Source organism: Ornithorhynchus anatinus, chromosome 20, assembly GCF_004115215.2.
Source record: "Ornithorhynchus anatinus isolate Pmale09 chromosome 20, mOrnAna1.pri.v4, whole genome shotgun sequence".
Taxonomy (NCBI): domain Eukaryota; kingdom Metazoa; phylum Chordata; class Mammalia; order Monotremata; family Ornithorhynchidae; genus Ornithorhynchus; species Ornithorhynchus anatinus.
The window spans coordinates 3,276,849-3,301,111 of NC_041747.1; the positions used below are offsets into that span (position 1 = coordinate 3,276,849).

The 24,263-nt window shown below is 51.1% G+C and overlaps 1 protein-coding gene and 1 non-coding gene across 4 annotated transcripts; one reads left to right on the forward strand and one right to left on the reverse strand.

The window, feature by feature from the left end:
- Positions 1-998: 998 nt before the first annotated feature.
- Positions 999-18,836, forward strand: USPL1 (ubiquitin specific peptidase like 1). 3 transcript variants are annotated; one of them, XM_007668496.3, is made up of 9 exons: positions 999-1,030; positions 6,360-6,526; positions 7,031-7,156; positions 7,742-8,399; positions 9,441-9,554; positions 12,052-12,181; positions 14,455-14,580; positions 15,834-15,994; positions 16,611-18,836. In XM_007668496.3, exons 2-9 carry the CDS (start codon positions 6,431-6,433, stop codon positions 18,506-18,508), a joined length of 3,309 nt encoding a protein of 1,102 aa, XP_007666686.2. In that variant the 5' UTR covers positions 999-1,030; positions 6,360-6,430; the 3' UTR covers positions 18,509-18,836. The 3 variants fall into 3 exon arrangements, with proteins under 3 accessions (XP_007666686.2, XP_016083107.2, XP_039770866.1); XM_016227621.3 differs by lacking the exon at positions 6,360-6,526 and having other exon boundaries at positions 1,005-1,030; XM_039914932.1 differs by lacking the exon at positions 999-1,030 and having other exon boundaries at positions 6,264-6,455.
- A 4,162-nt stretch (positions 18,837-22,998) lies between these two features.
- On the reverse strand, positions 22,999-23,071 carry TRNAV-AAC. The gene has a single exon. It is a non-coding gene; the product is annotated as a tRNA-Val (tRNA).
- Between the last annotated feature and the right edge of the window lie 1,192 nt (positions 23,072-24,263).

Sequence of the window (24,263 nt, forward strand, 5' to 3'; positions counted from 1 at the left end):
ATTATTAAGAAATACCAACATTATGATTAGTCAGCACTCAATAAATACTATCGAGTGACTGAATGAATAAATGACTCTGATTTTACAGTTGAGGCCATTTGGGAGGGTCAAAGGTCAATTAGAGGGCTGCTGAATGGATGAATGAAGAGTGAGTGAATGGATGAAGAGTGAGTGAATGGATGAATGAAGAGTGAGCGAATGGATGAATAAAGAGTGAGGGAATGGATGAATGAAGAGTGAGGGAATGGATGAATGAAGAGTGAGCGAATGCATGAATGAAGAGTGAGCGAATGGATGAATAAAGAGTGAGCGAATGGATGAATAAAGAGTGAGCGAATGAATGAATAAAGAGTGAGCGAATGGATGAATAAAGAGTGAGTGAATGGATGAATGAAGAGTGAGTGAATGGATGAATGAAGAGTGAGTGAATGGATGAATGAAGAGTGAGCGAATGGATGAATAAAGAGTGAGCGAATGGATGAATAAAGAGTGAGTGAATGGATGAATGAAGAGTGAGCGAATGGATGAATAAAGAGTGAGCGAATGGATGAATAAAGAGTGAGCGAATGGATGAATAAAGAGTGAGCGAATGGATGAATGAAGAGTGAGTGAATGGATGAATAAAGAGTGAGCGAATGGATGAATGAAGAGTGAGCGAATGGATGAATGAAGAGTGAGCGAATGGATGAATAAAGAGTGAGCGAATGGATGAATGAAGAGTGAGTGAACGGATGAATGAAGAGTGAGCGAATGGATGAATGAAGAGTGAGTGAACGGATGAATAAAGAGGGAGCGAATGAATGAATGAAGGCCTGGGGCGGGGCCGCAGGGGCGCGCGCCACGTGCGCGGGACCGGAAGTGCTCCCGCGAAAGGCCTCCCCCCGCCCCCCCCTCCCCGCGCCTGCGGGGACCCGTTTGTCGGTGACGCGTCCGGAAGTGGGCGCCTCGAGGGCGGCGGGGCCCGGGGGACGGGGGGGCGGAGGAGGCAGCGGCGCCGAGGGGCCGGAGGCCGGGGCCGCGCCGGACGCAGGTGACGCGGGGCGGGGGAGCGGGTGGTCGCGGAGAGGCCAACGCTGAAGAGAAACCAGAGTCTGGGCCGCGGCGGGGGGCGGCGGGGAGGGGGGGGCGGGGAGCGGGAGTTGGGGGGGCGGTCACGTGGCTCTGGTCCCTGGGGGGGGAGGGGTCACGTGGCTCTGGCCCCTGGGGGGAGGGATCACGTGGCTCTGGCCCCTGAGGAGGCGGTCACGTGGCTCTGGTCCCGGGGGGGAGGGGTCACGTGGCTCTGGCCCCTGAGGGGGGTGGGTGGTCACGTGCCCCTGGATTCCCCCCCCCCCCCCCCCCCCGCCAGGCGGGTGTTAATAATGTTGGTATTTGTTAAGCGCTGACTATGTGCAGAGCACTGTTCTAAGCGCTGGGGGAGAGACAGGGTCATCAGCTTGTCCCACGTGAGGCTCACAGTGAATCCCCATTTGACAGATGAGGGAACTGAGGCCCAGAGAATAATAATGATAATGTTGGTATTGGTTAAGCGCTGACTATGTGCAGAGCACTGTTCTAAGCGCTGAGGGAGATACAAGGTGATCAGGTTGTCCCACGTGAGGCTCCCAGTCTTCATCCCCATTTTACAGATGAGGGAACTGAGGCCCAGAGAATAATAATAATGTTGATATTTAAGCACTTACTATGTGCAGAGCACTGTTCTAACTGCTGGGAGGGATACAAGGTGAGCAAGTTGTCCCACGTGAGGGTCACAGTTAATCCCCGTTTTACAGAGGAGGGAACTGAGGCCCAGAGAAGTGAAGTGACTCGCCCACAGTCACCCAGCTGACAAGCGGCAGAGCCGGGATTCGAACCCATGACCTCGGACACCCAAGCCCGGGCTCTTTCCATTGAGCCACGCTGCTTCTCCCGGGGTTGGGATAATACTACCAATAATAAAGATGGTATTTGTTAAGCGCTTACTAGGTGCCAAGCACTGTGCTGAGCACTGGGGGAGGTGCAAGGTAATGAGGTTGTCCCACACAGGGCTCACAGTCTCCAGCCCCATTTTACAGATGAGGTCACTGAGGCCCAGAGAAGTTGAATGACTGGCCCGAGGTCACACAGCTGATGAGTGGCGGAGGCGGAATTAGAACCCACGATGGGGATGGGGGGGGGGGGGGCGCTCAGTTTGCATCCATTTTGCTGGCGGTCACCATCATCGGTGGTATTTATTAAGCGCCTGTTCAATAAGTTGGTTCAGTCTGTTTGAATTGATGTCTGAAGCAGCGAATTCAGAAATTCGGAAGCAGAAATTCAGATTTCAGGCGGTTGGGGGGATTTATCGAGTGCCTCCTGAGTGCAAGGTCCAGCAGCTAGATGGATAGAGACCATAACGATAATGGAAGAACCATTAGAAAGGTTCATTTGTTCATTGTCATATCTATTGAGCGCTTACCCTGTGCAGAGCACTATGCTAAGTGCTTGGATAGTACAGTACAGCAAAAAAGAGAGGCAAGCCCTGCCCACAACGGGCTTACAGTCTTAAGCGTGGGAGACAGACGTCAAAACGAATAAACGGGCATTAATATAAATAAATAGAATTATAGGTATATACGTAAGTGCCGTGGGTTGGGAAAGAACAAAGGGTGCGGGTCGAGGTGATGCGGGAGGGGGAGCTGAGGAAAAGGGGGCTAATTCATTCAATTGTATTTATTGAGCGCTTACTATGTGCAGAGCACTGTACTAAGCGCCTGGACTGGACAGTTCGGCAACGGAGACGATCCCTGCCCAATGACGGGCTCAGAGTCTAAGCGGGAAGGCCTCTCGGAGGAGGAGGCTCCCCTTCAGTAGGGCTTTGAAGGGGGGGAAGAGTGACCGTTCGGCGGATTTGAGGAGGGAGGGTGTTCCCGGCCGGGGGTGGGACTTGGGCTGGAGGCCACTGTCATCTGTATCTGTGAAGTACGTACTGGGTTGTCAGTGGGATTTATCGAGCGCTTACTCTGCAGAGCACTGTACTAAGCGCTTCTTTATGATACTTGTTAAGCACCTACTGTGTGCCAGGAATTAGAACCCATCATCAGGAGGACCAGTTCTCTGGAGAAGGCGCTGGCGCTAGGAAGAGTCCAGGGGAAAGGTGGATAGAGACCAGAACGACGGTAACGGAAGAACCGTTGGGTCGCGGATCACGGCAGAAGGCGGGACGGCCTGGAGAAAATATATCCGTAGAGTCGCTGTCGATCCGAAGCGACTCGATGGTACTTGGTAATGATGATGTGCCAGACACTGTGCTAAGCGCTGGGGTAGATATAAGGTAATCGGGTTGGACCCGGTCCCTGCCCCACGTGGGGCTCGCAGTCACTCAGTTGTAATTATTAAGCGCTGACCGTGTGCCGAGTTTACAGATGAGGCCCAGAGAATAATAATAATAATGTTGGCATTTGTTAAGCGCTTACTATGTGCCGAGCACTGTTCTAAGCGCTGGGGGAGAGACAGGGTCGTCAGGTTGTCCCACCTGAGGCTCATAGTTAATCCCCGTTTTACAGATGAGGTAACTTGCCCAAGGTCACCCAGCAGACTAGTGGCGGAGCTGGGACTAGAACCCAGGTCCTTCCGACTCCCGGGCCCGTGCTCTATCCACTGGGCCATGCTGCTTCTCACTAGACTGTGCTGCAACCTGAGCTCCTGGGAGAGTACGGTTTTCAGTGGAAAGAGCATGGGCTTTGGAGTCAGAGGTCATGAGTTTGAATCCCAGCTCTGCCACTTGTCAGCTGTGTGACCGTGGGCAAGTCACTTAACGTCTCTGGGCCTCAGTTACCTCATCTGTAAAATTGGGATGAAGACTGTGAGCCCCACGTGGGACAACCTGATTCCCGTGTCTACCCCAGCGCTTAGAACAGTGCTCTGCCCATAGTAAGCGCTTAACAAATACCAACATTATTATTCTAGACTCTAAGCCCGTCGGGGGCGGGGAACGTGTCTGTTGTTCTACTGAACGCTCCCAAGCTCTTAGTATACTGCTGTGCACACAGTAAGAGCTCAGGAAATACAACTGAGTGACTGACTACGATATAGATTTCTCTCCACAGTGAGCTGACGGGCCAGAGGTCACAATAATGTGCAGCGTGGAAGAAGAGGAAGCGGCGTAGTGGTAGAACCCGGGCCTGAGAGAGGGTCATAGCATCCCGCTCAGCCACTTGCCCGCTGGGACACCTTGGGCAAGTTATTTTAATTCTCTGGGCCTCAGTTACCTCCTCTGTAAAAGGGGGATTGGGACTGGGAGCCCCACCTGGGGCAGGGACTGTGCCCATCCTGATTTGCTTCTGTCCACCCCACTGCTTAGTGCCTGGCACACAGTAAGCGCTTAACAAATGCCATTAGTATCAATAGTTGGTGGGCTCAATCCCGGCTCACAGGAGTTTGTGGACGTTTACTTGTATTGAGGGCGTAGAGCGTGCAGAGCACTGCTCTACATGCTAGGGAGAGGAGAATATGACAGAGACAGAGTTGGTAGACACATTCCCTACCCGCAGAGAGCTTACAAAAACCCAGTTGTATTTATTAAGCTCTTACAGTGTGCAGAGCACTGAACTAAACACTCGGGAAAGCACGGTATCGTTAGGAGACACGATCCCGGCTCACCAGGAGCTTATGTAAAATTCAATCAGTCGTATTGATTGGACACAGTCCCTGTCCCACATGGGGCTCACAGTCTTAATCCCCATTTTATAGAGGAGGTAACTGAGGCACAGAGAAATGACACGACCGGCCCAAGGTCACACAGCATTACAAATGGTGCAGACTCCCTGAGCATTTTCCCTGTTCGTAACTCCAATAATCATCCTATTAAGTGATGAAAAGGGGAAGGCAGGGTGGGTCTCCCTGACCCACCCAGCTCCTCTTTGTGGTCAGAGGACATAATAATAATAATTTTGGTATTTGTTAAGTGCTTACTATGTGCCAAGCACTGTTCTAAGCACTGGGGTAGATACAAGGTAATCAGGTTGTCCCGCGTGGGGCTCCCAGTCTTCGTCCCCATTTTACAGATGAGGTCGCTGAGGCGCAGAGAAGTGAAGTGACCTGCCCAAAGTCACACAGCTGACAAGTGGCAGAGTCGGGATTAGAACCCATGACCTCTGACTCCCAAGCCCATTCCCTTTCCAGTAAGCCACACTGTGCCCGTGTGTTCATGTGTGGTGTGAGTTGGAGAAACCATCTCTTGGTCACTGTTGTGCCCACAGAAATACAGCACCCCGTTTCTGGCCATTCGGTGCGAGCATTGATTACACAGCTGTTCTCTGATGGCACCGTGTAATAGTATAGTTGTGGTGGTATTTTTTAAGCTCTTACGTTGTGCAAAACACTGGTCTAGGCGCTGGACAGAAAGATGTAGTCCCTGTTCCTCGGGGGGGGGGGTGTGAGGGGAGTGTCAATCAATCAGTCAATGGTAGTGAGCACTTACCGAGTGCAGAGCCCCACACGAAGCACTCGGGAGAGTACAGACCAAGAGAATTAGCAGACACGTTCCCTTCCCATAACGAGTTTACAGTCTAGAGGTCACTGCTTAAATATCACGGGCCTTGAGCGAGGCTCCAGCTAGGGGAGCAGATGTCTTTTAGTGGCAGCAGGACCTACAGTGGATTGGTTTTTGCAGCAGGGTGTGTTTTTGCCGAGGGCCCGAAACCGCCGAAAGTCTGTCTCGGTCCAGCTCGTCCCTCTCCCCGGGCCGGTCCCGGCCACCGGGCAGTTGCCGGAGTCTTTCGGTACATTTTCCAGGGCTCCTTCTGCAGGTGTGGTTGAGCACCTTGTTCCCACGCTCGTCCCCACCTGCCCTTCATTCATTGAAGGGGAGGGACTTGACAAGGCCCGTCGGAGGTTTAGCATCCTCCCGGCCTTGCCTGGCTGTTGGAAATATCCCGTTATTCTATCCCAGATCACCGCCAACCTCTCGGGACGGTTCTACCGACGGTTGTTAACCTTCGATCGGGAATGCGTAGAGCTCTCTTTGCCCAGAAGACGACCCCGATTTGATCCTATGCTTACTGAACGATCAAGAGTTTTATTCAACTGAAGTGAAACGGGCTTCGGATTTCATTCATTCATTCAATAGTATTTATTGAGCGCTTACTATGTGCAGAGCACTGTACTAAGCGCTTGGGATGAACAAGTCGGCAACAGATAGAGACAGTCCCTGCCGTTTGACGCGTTTACAGTCTAATCCGGGGAGACGGACAGACAAGAACAATGGCAATAAACAGCGTCAAGGGGAAGAACGTCTCGTAAAAACAATGGCAACTAAATAGAATCAAGGCGATGTACAATTCATTAACAAAATAAATAGGGTAACGAAAATTAACCGCTTGTTGACTTTTCTTTTGCAGGGTTCAGTGAAAACCCCTTAGTGACTTGACATGTTTCAAGTGACGTAAAAGTTAGCCAATGGCGTGGCGAGATGGATTCCCCGAAGACTGGAAATGGTTTGCCAGTGATTGGACAAGGGACTGGGATAGGGAAATCTGCCCTCCACGTGGTGGGGTCTTTGGGAAAAGTCAGTGAACTTGTTTTCCTCCTGTGTGCAAAGTGTTTTTTTTTCCCGCTGTTTTTGTGAGAGAAACTTGATTTTAATCGTACCAGATGACTCTGTAAAATTGTACCTTCCACGGAAATCTTATGGCATTGGCGAAAGATTGTTCTGATAAGTTTGCCTCTCCGAGTCTTCCCGTTTGCATTATGTTTGAAGTGGATGATCCATCCTCTCAGATCGTGCCTCATTTAAAAAAGCCTTGGGCGTGACTTTTCTGACAATCGAGATCACTTTTTTCTCTGCAAATGAAAGAAAAGCCATCTCAGTACAATGTCCTTTTTAAAGCGGCGTTGTTTATAAACTGATTCTTACTGGGACTGGCGACTTGTTTACAATTGACTTTTTTGTCAGAATAATTTCTAGTGTGCAAACTTGAATCATTTTCGTGGCGTTTCCACATAACATTTTTCTGTGCAAATGTAATGGAAGAATGCATCTGTTTTACCTGATTTTCTGTCTTGTTTTTAGGCTTATGATTCAGCTAAAATTATATCAGAGTGTTGCCCAGCCTGCAAAGAGAAGGGGCAGCTAAAAACCTTAAGAACATATCAGATTAATTTTCAAGAATCTATCGTTTTGTGTGAAAATCCCCAGGTAACGATCACCTGTTTAGTTCTGGAGTCTTTTAATGATCTCTTGGCTTAACTTCTCTGTGCCTCAGTTTCCTCATACGTTCTCCGTCCTGCGTGGACTGTGACCCTCATGAGGGACAGAAATTATATCTGAACTACTTGTGTCTGCCCCAGGGCTTAATACAGGGCTCGGCACAAAAGTAAGCACCAGTTATTTTTGTTACTAGCTTTCAACGAGACCTGGCGTCACTTTTCTAAATTGTTTAATTAAGAACCACTGCTTTTATATGGACCCTCTTAAGAGAAGTGCAAGTTAAACTGGATTAGGTTGTTCCTCCACATAATAATGCTTTTTTAACTATGAAATAGTTTTGAGAATATTATTCAGTTAAGTACTCAGTGAAGTAGTTCACTCTATTTTGCAAATTAGCAAATTGAGATAATGGCATAATCTTATACTGTGCTGTGTTAATAATATGTAACTTGACTATATTGTTACTGGAACAATACTGGGTTGCACTCTGGGTGTAGAAATACTATTTTGCTATATTTATTTTATTTTTTTACCCTTCCTCCCCCTCTTATTTCCCCCTCCCCCCCCCATCAGTGCATCTATCCTTTAGGCTATAAACCATTAAATAAGATTCTGATTTCCTCGGACCTGGGAAGCCTCCAGTCTCAAACCAACCAGTCAAAAAGGAAGCTCTCGGAAACCTGCCTTCTAATTCCATCCATTGAACCCCCTTCCAAAAAGGCCAAGAGCCACCCCTCGATCGGCGGAGACCAGACGTCGGACAGCCATCCGCCGCCGAATCACAATGGTTACCGTCCGTGTACGACTCCCCCCTGCGTCCCCATCCTCCCGCCGAAGAACCAGGGAAGCCCAGTTAGCCCGGCCGAGTCCCCGGGACCACGCGGAGCCGAAGAAGCCAATCGGGCCATGCGGTCACCTCCAGGACCTTCCCTCGCGACAGCCGGATCACCCACCGCACTCCCTCCGAAAGCAGAAGCATCGTCAACCCAACTGGAGCTACCACGGCCGAACAAAAGCCCGACGTCCGCAGAGCCCCCGTGCCTTCAGTGGAAGAACGTATTCGCTCTCTGTTGGCTAGACTGCATCCTGTCGGCGCTGGTGCATTTGGAGAAGGTCAGAGATGCAGTGACGGGACAGGGCCCGGAGCAGAGCCCAGTGTTCCAGGAGCTGTTCGCACGGTACGGTCAAGCGAACGCGCTCGCGTCCGCCTGCCAGTGGACTGGGCCGGAAGGTGGGTAGCTTCCCGATTTTTCCAGGCGGTCGGGAGGTTGTGGCTTCCTTTCAGCAGCCCGGGCCCAGTGGAGCACAGAAGGGAGTGGGAGAAGAGAAAATGAGGGCTTAGTCAGGGAAGGTCTCTTGGAGGAGATGGGCCTTGGATAAGGCTTTGAAGGTGAGGAGAGTGATCATCTCTCCTGCTACCAAACTCTCGCGCTCACCCTCCCTCCTGCCGAAACCCCCCCATCCCTTCCGAGCTGCCTGACCACAGTTCTCTCCATCTTCACACCTCTTCTGAAATCCCATCTCCAGGAGGCCATTCCAATTTTTCCTCTCCCCAGTTACTACCTCGGCCTCCTACACCACCTAAACACTTGTGTGCTCCCAACCGTCCAAAGTGCTTTGATACTATAACATTCACTAACTACGTATCCACTTTCCTTTATTCCTCCCTTCTGGAAATTGTTTTAGAGTTCGTCTCCCTGTACGTGGTAAGCTTCCCTCTCCGGCGGAGATGTCCACAACAAGTCTTGAAGTTAAATAGGTCTAGAGTTCAACCAGTGAGGAAGTTCCCACTCCCCTCTCATCTCCACGTGCTTCTCGGGGGCTTTACTCCCAAGAACACGCCTCTGAATAACCTGAATCTGTTGTTCTCTCCTCAGCTCTGAGGACAGTGCTCTGCACACGGTAATTGTTCAGATTGGTTGGACCACCGTAATGCCAAGTGTCTTTTCAGCGGGAGGACATAAGGCATCGTACTGGTTACCCAGGCCACGCTACGCAGTCCGTGCTCTGTTTTCTGGCCTAGGGCTTGAGCCGTGGTGGAAGAAAGAGCAGGGTGGGAAGGGAGGGATGGAAAGGAGCGGGGGAGAGAGAGAGAATGAATATGATTTACGATTACCATCCCACATTGACTATTCTTGCGGCTTTTGGGATGTTGCTGCAGATGTATCGATCCGGACCAGCATTAACTGTGGGTGTCTTCTGTAACCGATGTAACCTGGAAATGTTAGTTAAGGTTCCTAATCCAGTGGGTCTGCTTTCATTTCATCCGCAGACGCAGGTTTGCCAAACATGTCTTCAGATCTTCTTTCAAAGGCAGAGGTTCACCTGGATGAAGTCAGAAAGAACATTTTCGCTCGTCTTCAACCCCACCTTGGGTGTCAGTTGGGTAAGGAATACGGAATGAAGGTATTTAGTGTTTCTTTTCACGTTCCAGCTCAGGAAAGGGGTTCCGTAGGAGTGTTTAACTCAACATTGTTGGTAGAGGCTTCACGTTAGCCCCCCTGGTCTGAGTTGAGCTCTTTCTGATGCTTCTTTTTAATCAGTTGTTCCTGTTGCCCCTTGCTGACTTTCAGACTCTGTTTCATCCTTGGTCTTCCCCTCTCTAGTTTCTTCTCCTTTAATCATTCCCCCCCTCCCCCATGGCTCTTTTGTTGAGTTATTTTCCCCCCTTCCCTTTGATTTCAAGTTCTTTTTTCCTTTTCTGGGTGTACTGTCCAAGAGTTTTTAATTTTCCTTTTGATTTGTGTTTCTTTTTTTTTCTCTGTGTGTCATCCCCATTTTTTGCTTCACAAGCTTTCCTTAAGAGCAGCACCTCTGTGGTCAGGGGGTGTTTCCTTCTGGAAACAAGGGGCAAAGACTTGTTGGGTCAGCCCCTCTCCCCCTAATATTCAGGAGCGGGGTGGGGCAACTGGGGTCTGCATTATCCCTGCTCTTGCTCACCTAGAGTACCCGGAATGGAGCCTTTTCCTAGCGTTTTCCACCTTGTGCCTTTTCCTCCTTTTCCTCTGGCATTTCCCATCTCCTTGCCTATGAGCAGGGAAGCAGCGTGGCCGAGTGAGTAGAGCACGGGCCTGGGAAGTCAGAAGGACTTGGGTTCCAGTCCCGGCACCTCCACTTGTCTGCTGGGTGGCCTGGGACAAGACACTTCACTTCTCTGTGCCTCAGTTACCTCATCTGTAAAATGGGGGTTCAGACGGTGAACCCCAAGTGGGCCACGGACTGTCTCCGACCTGATGGCTTTGTATCTATCCCAGTGCTTAGAACAGTGCCTGGCACATAGTAAGTGCTTAACAAATAGCATTTAAAAAAAATCCCCAAAACAAACCGAAAAAATCACATTTGCCACATTAAATCAAGAATCCCCAGGAAAGGGAGGAGGCTTCTCCCCAACCCTTTGAACCCTCGGCAATGCTTTACCAGCAGCCTCAGCTGCTTTATCTGAACTCTGGGTCTCCAGAAGAAACTGAGGCATCACCGGCCTTAGTGGGAGCGTTGGAAAAACCTTTTCCATGTAAGTCCCCGAGGGAGGAGTGGCATAAGGGAAAGAGTCCTAGCTTGGAGCACTTGGTGATTTTTCTACCCATTTGACTTCAGAAATGTTGAGCCCGGGCCTGGGTCCGTCCCTTCCTTAGCGGGAGCAATTTCCAGCCTCTCGAGCCCAATGATAGGCGTGCGGCCAACCCTGGGCTCTTAATCCGATAACGAGGCCTCTCGGCCCTCAGGTCTGCGTCGACTCAGCTTTATGAAAAAAGAAGAGTCGGTGATGGGCGGTCTGTTTTTAATAGTTATAATAATGATGGTATTTGTTAAGAGCTTACTTTGTGCCAGGCACTGTTGTTTCAGGCACTGGGGTAGATAGAAGATAATCGAGGTGGACACGGACCCTGTCCCACATAGGGCTCACAGTCTTAATCCCCATTGTTCAGTTGAGGGATCTGAGGCCCAGAGAAGTGAAATGACTTGCCCAGGGTCACCCAGCAGACAAGTGGCAGAGCTGAGACTAGAACCCAGGTCTTCTGACTCCCGGGCCCGTGCTCAACCCCCTAGGGCTCGCTGCTTCTCTAATGGTGTGCTGAGGAATCAGTCAATCAGTGGTATTCACTGAGCACTTACTGTGTACAGAGCATTCTACTGATCGCTTGGGAGAGTACGGTACAGCCGAGTTGGTAGACGTGTTCCCTGCCCACGAGGAGCTCAGGGTCTGGGGGGGTGTCCACACACCATCTGTTTTGTGCTTGGAGTGCCACTTTTAGAGAGAGAAACGTTCCCGATCCGTATGCCAAAAGGCTTTAAGAAATGGAAGAAGCGTGGTCTCAATCCCTGAAGCCACACTTTTGCTGCTAAATCTCAGTGAATTGTGCTTACCTACCTGTTTCTCGGAACATTCGGTAGCATCAGCGGGGCTGGTTTTGCTTTACTACGACGTTTTTGAGAGGCAAATGAATACGTGATTTCTAGCAGGCTCCTCTGCATTGAGGGTTGTAAAATCTGTAACCTGAGAAAAGCACTGCAAAAAAATGCAAGGCATTTTCATTGTAATAATATTTAGAGTGGGTTATAGGCGTAACTCCAAACTTTTGTCGTCAAACGTGCATTTTCGGTGCTGTTTCTCGTGGAATTGGAGAGACTGAATATTTGGGCATTTATCTTTGGTTATTTAGAGAGGTAAGCTTTGAAAGTGGTATTGTATCTCAGTAACAGGTAGAGCTACCCTGCCTCATTAATGAATCCTCAAAGAATATAAATCCCAATCCAATTTGAAGAGAGTGGAAATTTTATAATGTAATTCCTGTATATCGTGTGTCTCCACGTATGCATTTGGATCTTGCAGTAGCTTTTTGGGAAATTTTGCGGTGACCGTGTTTATTTTTCTGTCTTTGAAGGTAAGATGGAAAGTCCGGTGTTTGCGTTTCCTTGGATCTTAAAGATGGAGCCTCTTATTGAAAAGCTATTTCTGTCATCATTTTCTTGGAACTTTGACTGTTTGCAGTGCGGGAACAAATACCAGCAGAGGTCAGACTTTTTTTGTTCCCCCTTCAGTGTATTCAGACGGCCTCACAGAAATATCATGGTTCTGCAAGCCATCTGAAAAACATCTCCCGGCCCACATACGTCACTGAGCTCCGGCTTCCCTCCCGGAGCCCGCTCTACGGGTTGGAGCCATCCAGTGAGTTCTCAAAACCTCAGCCTTGACGCTGCCGCCCATTTGCCCTTTTAAGACCGAGCTCTGATGAGTGGAAAAGACCCAAGAAATTGACAGTGCTGACACTTGGTTTGGACCATCTCACTGGGATTAGCTGGGATCAGAACCCAGGTCCCTTGATTCCCGGCCCGGGCTCTTTCCACTAGGCCCCGCTGCCCTTTCCATGAGTGAGGGTAGTCAGGAAGCAGCTCCAGACTGGTTTCCAAACTGTAAGCTCATTGTGGGTAGGGACTGAGTCTGTGTATTGTCGTGTAGTACTTTCCCAAGTGCTCAGTACAGTGCTCGGCACACAGTAAACGCTGGAGAAATACGACTGAATGAAGGAGTATTGGCAGGTTTGTGAGGAGCTTCCAGCAGATCTGTTTAGGCATCTTGGTTGCCTCGTATTGATTTGGGAAAAATGTATGGAGATGCAGAAATCTACAAAGCATTTCTAGGCACCAGTCAGTCAGTGGTATTTATTGAGCGCTTACTATGTGCGGAGCACTGTACTTCGTCCTCGGGAGAGTACAATCCAACGGAATTAGCAGGCACATTCCCCGCCCATAACAGAAACCAAAACTGAGCCTTGTTTTGCGTCGCTGCTTTCTCCAGTGGGAATAGTTTTAGTCCCCAATTAGTTTCCTCTCTCTGTTTTTGTTTTTTTTCCATCCCCGCTACATTTTTCAGGATGAAAACTGGAGGGAGGAGAGTTAAACCTTAAATACATTTCTCCCCTTTGGCATTTAACAGATCGACCCTTCCTCCATATACATTTTTGTCAACTCTCTTTTAAAATGGAATCTCCCTTGAGGGCTGTTTTTAATGTCAGGCACTTAGCATGTAGGGTCCGAATATTTATTAATAATTGTGAGTAATAAAGCCCACGGACTTTCATGGGGAGAAGGCATGATTGCTTTTCAAGAGCTTTTTTTTTCCTCCTCCAAAATAACATAAACGGGGGAAAGGCAAAAATAATGCAGCAATGTACCTTCTGGCTCATATCAATTTAATTTTGGTGCTCATTAAGTGCTTACTATGTGCCAGGCGCTTTCTAAACTATGGGATAGATACAGGTCAGTCAGATCAGACACATAGGGGTCTCAGTCTGAGAAAGAGGACACAGATTTAATTCCCATTTTAGAGACGTTAAATGCCTTGCCCAAGGTAACACAGTAGACAGTTCCCAGAGCCGGGATTAGAACCCAGGTGCTCTGACGTCCAAGCCCGACCTCTTTCCACTAGGTCTGGGTCTCCCGAAGAAACTGAGGCAGAGCAGCCTTTGTGGGAGCATTGGAAAAATCTTTTCCGTGTAAATCCCCGAGGGGGGAATGGCAGACGGGAAGGAGTCGTAGCTTGGAGCACTTGGTGATTTTTCTACCCATTTGACTTCAGAAATGTGGAGCCCGGGCCTGGGTCCGTCCCTTCCTTAGCGGGAGCGCTTTCCAACCCCTCGAGCCCATCGAAGGGCCCGCGGCCAACCCCGGGCACTTAATCCGATAACGAGGCCTCTCGGCCCTCAGATGTACGTTGATTCGGCTTGGCTCAGCGTGGAGGGTCTCTAGGTGACACATTTGAATGTTTCACATTAGAGAAGCAGCTTCGCCTAGTGGTTAGCGCCTGGGCCCGGGAGTCAGAAGGACCTGGGTTCTGATCCCTGCTCCGCCACTTGTCCGCTGTGTGGCCTTGAGCAAGTCACTTCACAGCTCTGGGCCTGTTACCTCATCTGGAAAATTCATTCATTCAATAGTATTTATTGAGCGCTTACTATGTGCAGAGCACTGTACTAAGCGCTTGGAACGTACAGTTCGGCAACAGATAGAGACAATCCCTGCCCATTGATGGGCTTACAGTCTAATCGGGGGAGTCTAATTTGGAAAACGGGGATTAAAACTCAGCCCCCAGGTGGGACAGGGACCGGCTCCAGCCTGACTAGCTTTTATCTACCCCGGTGCTTAGAACAGTGCTTGATGCCTAGTAAGTGGCTAATAAATACCATTATTATTATTGTTATTATTTGAATAAAGAGCAGTGATGGTTTACGTGCCAAGTCAGATCTGGGTTAGGAAAGTACTTGTCTTCTTTTTGTCTGTGTTTCATCCAGGTGTGTGAAGAGCCTAGCCACCTTTACAAATGTCATTCCCGAATGGCACCCACTTAACGCCGTCCACATCGGGCCGTGTAATCGCTGCCAGGATAAATCTCAAAGAAGAAAAATGGTGTTGGAAGAGTACGTTTACATCCCTTGAGATCTTTTTTTTTTTTTTGAAATGTAAAACGAACAGGGATTTAAATACTCGGAAAGGTGCAGAATTAAAATGGCACGCTTAGCTTCTTTGCGTGAGAATTCAGCGGTTGTCACTTTACGGGGGTTATATAATTGAGGACTTGATTGCTCTCCAGCCAGAGGTGTAATTAGGAGTAATTTTCAGTAAATAGGTGATTATTTTGAACCGTTAAACATTGTGAAGGTCCGGGGTTTACGTGAGCATCGCGCCTTGTGTTTTGAAAGCGTTTTACCAACTGGCAGAGGGGATATCTGACCGAAATGCGGACGGGGCAGGCCACCTCACTTTAAGTCTTGGCGGGCGAAGCTTAAAATATCAGTTTGGTCATCTGAGTTTGATGCCAGAGGAGTGAACTGCATTGTATATTCCTGAAATTGAAAATGCGGGCCTGGCCCTCAGTCACTTCTCTTAGCCAGAACTGTCAGGCCTGATTACCGTCTCTCCAGAGGCCGCCTTCTTAAAGGGAGTTTTTTAAAAAAAATACCAGTGATTCCCATTTTCTCTTAAAGTTTGTTTATTGCCTGATGTTTGCCAAATTAGCATAAATGCCCAGCGTGTATCTTTTTTTTCTTAAATCTGGTGTACGTTTGGAGTTGGTTAGTTCTACTCTAAGCCCATGTGGGACAGGGACTGTGTCTTATCTGACTGCATTGTATCCACCCCAGGGCTTGGAGGAGAGTGAGCACTTAACACATACCACTTTTATTTGCACGGTATACATTTACAGGGGTAATACATGAATACAATTTTAAAAATTAATTAATTTGGGGGATTTAATCCTAGGGAGGGCTCTTTAAAATACGGATCTGCCTTCTGATATATTAGGCGTCCTAGTTCTGGAGAGCTCTTTGGGAGCCAAAGCAGTGATGTATTTTGCAAAGCAATTTTTGCTTAATGAACCATGGGAAACCCTGGCTGCATGCTTGCTCTTAACCGCCGGTGATGCTCTTCGGAGGGGGATTAGCGAGTAGGATATTCTTTTCCTAGGAAAAAGTTCTCTTGTTTCTAATTAAGAAACACATCTGGAATGTCTCAAAAAGGAAAAAAAATTAGCGATCCAGTGTGCTAGCAATCAGGCTTGAAAATGCAGTGTGTGTGTGTGTGTGTGTATGGCTCGTTATAGCTTCAGAATATCTTTAGGGGAACAAGACATCTGGTGTTACTTGTCTCTCTTCCCCTTTCTGTTCTTCACCAGGGTCTCCTCAGTGTTCATGCTGCACTTTGTAGAAGGCTTGCCCTCCAGCGACCTGCAGCTCTACTCGTTTCAATTTGAAGGCTCTTTCTACCAAATAACCTGCGTAATTCAGTACCAAGTGTTCAAAAAGCATTTCGTAACGTGGACCTCCAATTCCGACGGTGAGGAGTCCCGCGCGTTTGCATCCCGTTCGGATGGATCTGGGCAACTTAGGCTCTCCGGCAAAGCTAGATCGGTCAATCGGTGGCATTTACGGAGCACTTACTATGTGCAGAGCGCTGTATTAAGTGTTTGGAAGAGTACAGTACAGTAGAATTGGCAGACGCGTTCCCAAGATTTAAATTGTTTTTTGTTTTTCCCCCGTGAGCAACCGGCTAGGTGGTTTCTGTGTTGGGAAATTCTAACCGGGGTTCCCTCGTGTCTTCAGTCCCATTACTTTTTAACTGAAAAAGTTCAAGAACGCTCCACACCCCAGGAAAAGGCAACTCGCAAAGAGTCGCATGCGGGCATTCCGCCGGGAAAGAGATGGCTCGGGAGTCGACGAGCCTCGTTGGTTAGTCGTGCCTGCCGGGGAACCTCACCCCCGCACCCCGAGATGACCAGGCCCTCGGAGGAAGAGCTCTCCCTACCGGGATCCAGCTGGGGCGACGGGGGTCTGGGGTGGCGGCTTCCGAAGGGTGGACCCGCGAGCCACAGCCTTCAGGCCGACGGGGAGGACGGGAGGGTGGGCGAGGCCGGGATGGCTTAGAGGGTCTGACCGTCCGCCTCACTTTCTAGGAACTTGGCTCGAGTGCGACGACTTAAATGGCCCGTATTGCGAACGGCACCTCAGGTTCGGCGTTCCCGCCTCCGAGGCGCACATCGTCATCTGGGAAAGTAGAGCCCACCGTGCGGCGGATCCACCCCCTGTCCCGCCGGCCCCCGGAGGGGCCTCAGCCGGGAATGCCGGTGCGGAGAGTCGCGGCGACTCGGCCTCGGGCCGGGAGAGCGACTCGGCGGCAGCCGGGGCCCCGCCTCTCCTTCCCAGCGCGGACGCCCCCGGACCTCCGGCCGGCAGCCCCCAGGGCGCGGCCCGGGAGCCGGAGAACGATTGGCTGTCCGGCCTGGAGGGTTTGGCGGACACCGACGTCATAACTCTGAACCTCGTCGAGATCCAAGTGGATTCGGAAGGCAATCCGTCGGCCGGCGATTCCGGTGGCCCCGCCGGGATCTCCCGGGGCCCAGGAGCCAGTTCGCCCCCACCTACCCACCCGGGAGCACTCACGGACGCAAACCCACCTCTGGGCGTCTGCACGCCGCCTCGGGTGGCTGTTGCATGCCCGTCGCCGGGGCAATTCAACCCCCCAGGCGCCGCCCCTCCCGATGGCGACGTCCTCTCGCTCAGCCCTCCGCCGGCACAAATCCCGGCTCCGGAGGCCGGGGAGACCCGGTCCGCGTCCCCCCCGGCCGGCCCGGGGCGGGACGCGGGAGTCGTCCCGGCCCCCGCCGGACCCAGGACCGCGCCGAGGGAGTCCCTCTCCAAGAAGAGAATCGACCTCACGGCGGGTTCCCGGGCCCCGGCCTTGAAGCCCCCCAGCAGCCCCACGCAGTCCCAGCCCCTCAAGGAGCAGAAGAAAGCGTTCGTCGGAAGTTGGGTCAAAAGCATGCTCACCCGGACGCCTTCTTTCATGCCTTCTTGTGCCTCGGCCCGGCCCAAGGAGAGAAGCGGCAGGAAGAACTCTTTGCAGAAGGTGACGGACTTACACCTTCCAGTTAAAGGGGCGAGTAATTTCGGTGGCTTTATCGCCAGAGGCGTAAGGCGCGATCCCCCAGAGACGGTCAAGAAAACCCCCCCGTCGGCAGGCCACCCGCCGCCCGGGGTCGATCCCCTCTCCCGCGTCACCTCGGCTCCTCCGCCCACGGGCCGTGACGATCCGCCGGCCGGAAGAGACCTTCAGCCCGTCGCCGGCGGGACTCCCCCTAAACCCGGCTACAACGGAAACGCCCGTCAGCCCTCCCCGGGGGCCCTCAGAGACCCCGCCGAGAACAAGACGCACAAGCTCCGCCTGAAGCTGCTCAAGAAACTGAAGGCGAAGAAGGACCGACTGGCCTCGCTGGATCGGTTGGCGGAGGCTCAGCAGACAGGCGGGAAGCCCCCGGGCGAGACGCCCGGCCCCCCGCCCCAGCCGGGCCCCCGGGAGGGGGGCGGCGAATCGCTCCAAGACCTGTTAGAAGAACTGCAGCTCCAGATCAACGTAGCCGACCGCCGCCCCGTGGCTTCCGACCCCTCTCCGGCCGGCGGCCTCGAGCACGAAGAATTCCTCGCCCGGCTGCTGTCTCCCGCCCCAACGACCGCCGCCTTCCCGGAGCCCCCGAGAGCCGGCGAGGGCGACTGCGGGTATTTGGAGATGGGGGGCAGACGGACCCCCGCACCGTTGCCCGCCGACCAGGCCGGGGCCCGGGACACCCCGGATCCGAGCGGGGACCACAGCTACTACAGTCCCGTGAAGGGAAGCCAACCGGGCGTTCACGCGGGCTCGCCAGCCAGCGGTTATCGTGGGAGGACGGTGAACCCGGACAGCCCCTTCAAAGCCGATATCCTCGAAGATTTTTTTACCACGTCGACGTTAAATTCCCTAGCGAGCGACCCGGAAGACTTACCCCACTTCGACGACTATCTCTTTGAAAACTGTTGAACGATTCCCTCCTGTCGCGTTGGCGTTTTCGCTTTCCGACCGTGCGCTATTAAATTATATTTTTTTTAATATAGTTTCTCTCACGCCGGACGACGGCGAGCGTGAAGCTCTAGTTCACGTAATCTCTGTGGTCCGAGGGGGTTGCGCTGAAACCGGGGGAAGAACTGGTCTAAGGAGCCAAACTCAAGTCATTCGTTCAGCCGTATCCGTCGAGCGATTCCCGCGTGCGGAGCACTGCACTGAGCACTTGGGAGAGTACGATCCTGTGCGGGTCCAGGTTGTGAAATAGCAAGAGAAAGGGGCTTTCTATTAAAAAAGGGAAACGTCGGCTCACTGTGATGTTTTCCTAAGAGTCGGGTGTTTATTTTCTTGCCTCTCTAGATATTGTCATATGTCTCCCATGTTTAGAATTTAAGCCCCCCCGAGGGCAGGGAATGTGTCGTTTGCGTGGCTCAGTGGAAAGACCGTCAGAGGTCATGGGTTTGAATCCCGGCTCTGCCACTTGTCAGCTGTGTGACTGTGGGCGAGTCACTTGACGTCTCCGGGGCCTCAGTTCCCTCATCTGGAAAATGGGGATGAAGACTGTGAGCCTCATGTGGAGCAACCTGATGACCCTCTATCTACCCCAGCGCTTAGAACAGTGCTCCACACAAAGTAAGTGCTTAACAAATACCAACATTATTATTATTATTATTATTTTGTACCTCCCAAGTGCTCAATACCACACATCTAGGGGTCTCTCAGGTAAATTCCAGGACTGGCACACCTAGAGCAGTAGGGGTGACCGGAGGGAGAAGAGGCGGGGATGAAAAGAGGGAAGCGGGCTTGAAAGGCAGGCCGGAGTGCCCGGCGAAGGTCCCAAAGGGGCCGGTGAGAGGCACAGCCTCCAGTCAGTGCCGGCGGGAGCGGAGGCAGCTTCGCTTCCCTGCTCTCCCTCTGCGGCTTCCGCTCTCCCCGCTCCCCCTTCCCTCCGAGGGGAAGGCCATCGGGACGCCGTCGGGAAGGGATCACGGGGGAAGCCGGGAGTGGGAGTACCGGGCGGCTAAGGCTGGGGAGGGAAAGGAGACGGGGTTTGGTGGAGCTCAGGGGGAGGAGCTGATAAGGGCAGGAATCGGTGGCATTTATTGAGCGCCAACTAGGTGCACTGAGCTCTTGGGAGAGTAGGATTCAACGGAGATAGCAGACGCTTTCCCTGCCCACAGTGAGGGAGCAGAGAAATCAGAGGAGAGACGGATATGGTGGGAAGGGGGAGAGGAAGAGAAGGGGTTGGTTGGGGGGGGGGTGGGAAGGGCAAAGGGGGTGTATCTAGGCTGGAGCTGGGCCTGTAACCTCCCCTCTCTTTCTAGAGAAGCAGCGGGGCTCACTGGAAAGCGCACGGGCTTGGGAGAGGTGGTGGGTTCTAATCCCGGCTTCGCCACTTGTCAGCTGGGTGACTTTGGGCAAGTCACTTCACTTCTCCGGGCCTCAGTGACCTCATCTGTAAAATGGGGATGAAGACCGGGAGCCCCACGTGGGACAACCTGATCACCTTGTATCCCCCCAGCGCTTAGAACAGAGCTTGGCACATAAGAGCTTCACAAATACCGTCATCATTATTATTATTCATTTCCCCCCTTCCCGTCTCAGCCAACCATTTCCCCATTGCTGTCGATCAGGACAGCGGGTCACTTTATCCAGTCTCCCTAAACAAGCGTCCCCAGGGCCCGTCTCTGAGACAAAGTACTTGATGATAGCAGGAGTAGTCGTGGTATTTATTGAGCACCTCTGCGTGCGATGCAGGTGCAGGAAGAGACCTAAGCAGCAACGCATGCCCCGGGCTTCCCTCGCACCTGCCCCGCACCGGCGGCAGCAGCGTGGCGCCTCCTTGACCATCCAGAAGCTCTGGGTGTGGAGGAGCGCTGCGGCCTAGTGGAAAGCGCACACGGGCCTGGGAGTCAGAGGACCTGGCCGCTAATCCCAGCGCCGTTCCTTGTCTGCTCTGGGACCTTGGGCAGCTCACTTGACTTTTCTGTGCCTCAGTTTCCTCATCTTTAAAATGGGGATGAAGACTGTGAACCCCAAGTGGGACCAACTCAATTGCCTTGCATCTCGCCCAGCGCTTAGAACGGTGCCTGGCACATAGTAAGCGCTTAAATACCATCATCGTCATTATTATTATTGCCTCCCGCAGGACAACCTGATCACCTTGTGCCTACCCCAGTGCTTGGCCCATAGTAAGCGCTTAAATACCGTCGTCATTATTATTATTATTGCCTCCCGCAGGACAACCTGCTCACCTTGTGTCTCGCCCATATTGAGCGCTTAAATACCATCATCATCATTATTATTATTATTGCCTCCCGCAGGACAACCTGATCACCTTGTGCCTACCCCAGTGCTTGGCCCATAGTAAGCGCTTAAATACCGTCGTCATTATTATTATTATTGCCTCCCGCAGGACAACCTGATCACCTTGTGTCTCGCCCATACTGAGCGCTTAAATACCGTCATCATTATTATTATTGCCTCCCGCAGGACAACCTGATCACCTTGTGTCCACCCCAGTGCTTAGAACAGTGCTTGGCACATAGTAAGCGCTTAACAAATACTATTATTATTTTACAGATGAGGTAACCGAGGCACAGAGAAGTGAAGTGACTCGCTCAGGGTCACACAGCAGACAAGTGGCAGGGCTGGGATTAGAACCCAGGTCCTTCTGACTGCCAGGCCCAGGCTCTACCTACTAGGCCGCACCGCTTCTCTGGTTTTTATGTTTTTTCATCATTACTGTCTCTGTGATCAACGCCCCCCACCCTAGTAAATCCAGAGCCCGCCGTGCGGGGCAGGGGCCATGTCTAATTCTTACCCTTGTAGTTTCTTTTCCCCAGCGCTTAGTAGAGTGCTTTGCCCACAGTGTTGCCTTATGCCCCACAGTATTCATTCAACAGTATTTATTAATAATAATAATAATGTTGGTATTTGTTAAGCGCTTACTATGTGCCGAGCACTGTTCTAAGCGTTGGGGTAGACATAGGGGAATCAGGTTGTCCCACGTGGGGCTCACAGTCTTAATCCCCATTTGACAGATGAGGGAACTGAGGCGCAGAGAATTGAAGTGACTCGCCCACAGTCACACAGCCGACAAGTGGCAGAGCTGGGATTCGAACTCATGAGCCCTGACTCCAAAGCCCGTGCTCTTGCCACTGAGCCACGCTGCTTCTCATTTATTGAGCACTTACTATGTGCAGAGCACTGTACCCAGCACTTAGGTCGACAGTAAAATCAAAATGAAGGCATTTGGTAAGCGCTTACTATGTGCAAAGCACTGTTCTAAGCGCTGGAGAGGATACAAGGTGATCAGGTTGGCCCACATGGGGCTCCACAGTCTTAATCCTCATTTTACAGATGTGGTAACTGAGGCACAGAGAAGTTAAATGACTAAAGTCACACAGCTGACAATAAATGCTATTACCACTGCTATGCATTCGATTGTATTTATTGAGCGCTTACTGTGTGCACAGCACTGTACTAAGCGCTTGGAAAGTACAATTCGGCACCAGATAGAGACAATCCCTACCCAATAACGGGCTCACACTCTAGAAGGGGGAGACAGTCAACAGAATAAAACCATGGCTTATAAAACGTCTTACTACTACAACGGATCCAAAAGACATCAATCAATCAATAGTATCAATTGAGCGGTTATCTGGGCCGAGCACCGATTGGGGGTGTACAGTAGAGGCTCGTTCATTCAATCAGTCGTATTTATTGAGCGTTTACAGTGTGCGGAGCACTGTTCTAAGCGTTTGGAAAGTACAATTCGGCACCAGATGGAAACAATCCCTACCCAGCAACGGGCTCACAGTCTAAAAGGGGGAGACAGACGACGAAACAAAGCCGTGGCTCGGTGGAAAGAGGGACCGGCTTGGGAGTCGGATGTCCTGGGTTCTAATCCCGACTTCACCACTTGTCTGCTGATTTTGGTAAGTCACAACTTCTCTGTTACCTCATCTGTAAAAATGGGGATTAAGGCCCACGTGGGACAATCTGATTACCCTGTATCTACCCCAGCGCTTAGAACAGTGCTGTGCACCTAGTAAGCGTTTAACAAATACCATAATTATTAAGTAGGAGGTTTTATACGCAGTCCTTACCCCTCGAGGACCTTCCAGTCTAGGGAGGGGGGAGTGGACACTAAAAATAAACGACAGAGCCGAAAAGAGTTCACACTCCCCTGGGGAAGAGGGGCATAAAGGGATTCACCCCAGAAAAAAACGGTAAAAAACGGAATCTTGGATTCCCAGATGGAGAAAGCTTCCCATTCTGCATTGGTTTCTGATTAATAAATCAGGAGGCGGTAATAAACGTGTGACTTTCTGGAAGCCAGAAAGGGAGGGGGCCGCTACCGTAATTTTTACAGCATAAAAACCGCTTCCTCCTTGCGAATTCCGGCAGATAAGGGAGGCCGGAGGTGTAGGGATGATTTCAAGTCGAGAGAAAACGAAGACGCTTGTTTCCGCCCGGTTTCGAACCGAGGACCTTTCGCGTGTTAGGCGAATGTGATAACCACTACACTACGGAAACCCCGCCGCACGAAGCCGCTCCTTCCAGCTCCTTTTGTACTTGATGCGACCACGGTTCTTGCTGGAGGGAGAAAAGGACCATCCCGGGGGAGTCTTTTCAATAATGATGATGATGGTGTTTGTTAAGCGCTTAGTACGTGGCAGGCACTGTTCTAACTACTGGGGGAGGTACAAGTTTATTTATTATTATTATTATTGTTATTATAAGGTAGGCAGGTTGTGGGGCTCACAGCCTGAATCCACATTTCACTTCCCTGAGGCCCAGAGAAGTTGTGACTTGCCCAAAGTCACCCAGCTTGTGGCAGAGTGGGATTAGAACCCACGACCTCCAGGCCAGGCTCTTTCCAGCGAGGAGTTTCCACGCTGTTTTCAAATTAATTTACCCTCTTTGGCGCGTCTAACCCAGGCTGATTTCCTACTCAGACTGGGATCCCCATGCCCGGCCACTTGTCAGCTGTGTGACTTTGGGCAAGTCGCTTGACTTCTCGGTGCCTCAGTGACCTCATCTGTAAAATGGGAATGAAGACTGTGAGCCCCACGTGGGACAACTTGAGTCCCCTGTGTCTACCCCAGCGCTTAGAACAGTGCTCGGCACATAGTAAGCGCTTAACAAATACCAACATTATTATCATTATTATGATTATTATGTGGGAAAGGTCCCACCTGATTAAATTGGAGGCATCCCAGCCCTTAGAACAGGGTTTGGCACACGGTGTAGCCTAAGGACAAGGCACTTCATTCTCTGGGCCTCAGTCACCTCATCTGGAAAATGGGGATGGAGACTGTGAGCCCCATGTGGGGGCAGGGACTGTGTCATTCATTCATTCGTATTTGTTGAGCGCTTACTGTGTGCAGAGCACTGTACTAAGCGCTTGGAAAGTACAATTCAGCAGTAAAGAGAAACAATCCCTGCCCACACCGGAAATTGTTTATATCCACCCCAGCGCTTAGTACAGTACCTGGCTTATAGTGAGCGCCTAAATGCCACAATTATTACGCCTTTACGTACAACACTTATGGACATAACCGTAATTGATTTAATTATATTAATGTCTGTTTCCCCCGCTAGACTTGGCACATAGTAAGCGCTTAACAAATGCCATTATTATTGTTATTATTATGTGCAGGGAACCTGTCCACCAGCTGTGTTTTACTGTACTCTCCCATTCGTTTAGTACAGTGCTCTGCACACT

Bases quoted from the DNA above. Each gene is read 5' to 3' on its own strand.
- USPL1 (XM_007668496.3), top strand. From the start codon at position 6,431: ATGGATTCCCCGAAGACTGGAAATGGTTTGCCAGTGATTGGACAAGGG. The intron at 8,400-9,440 runs GTGGGTAGCTTC...TTTCATCCGCAG, and splicing joins CCAGTGGACTGGGCCGGAAG to ACGCAGGTTTGCCAAACATG. The intron at 12,182-14,454 runs GTCAGACTTTTT...TGTTTCATCCAG, and splicing joins GGGAACAAATACCAGCAGAG to GTGTGTGAAGAGCCTAGCCA.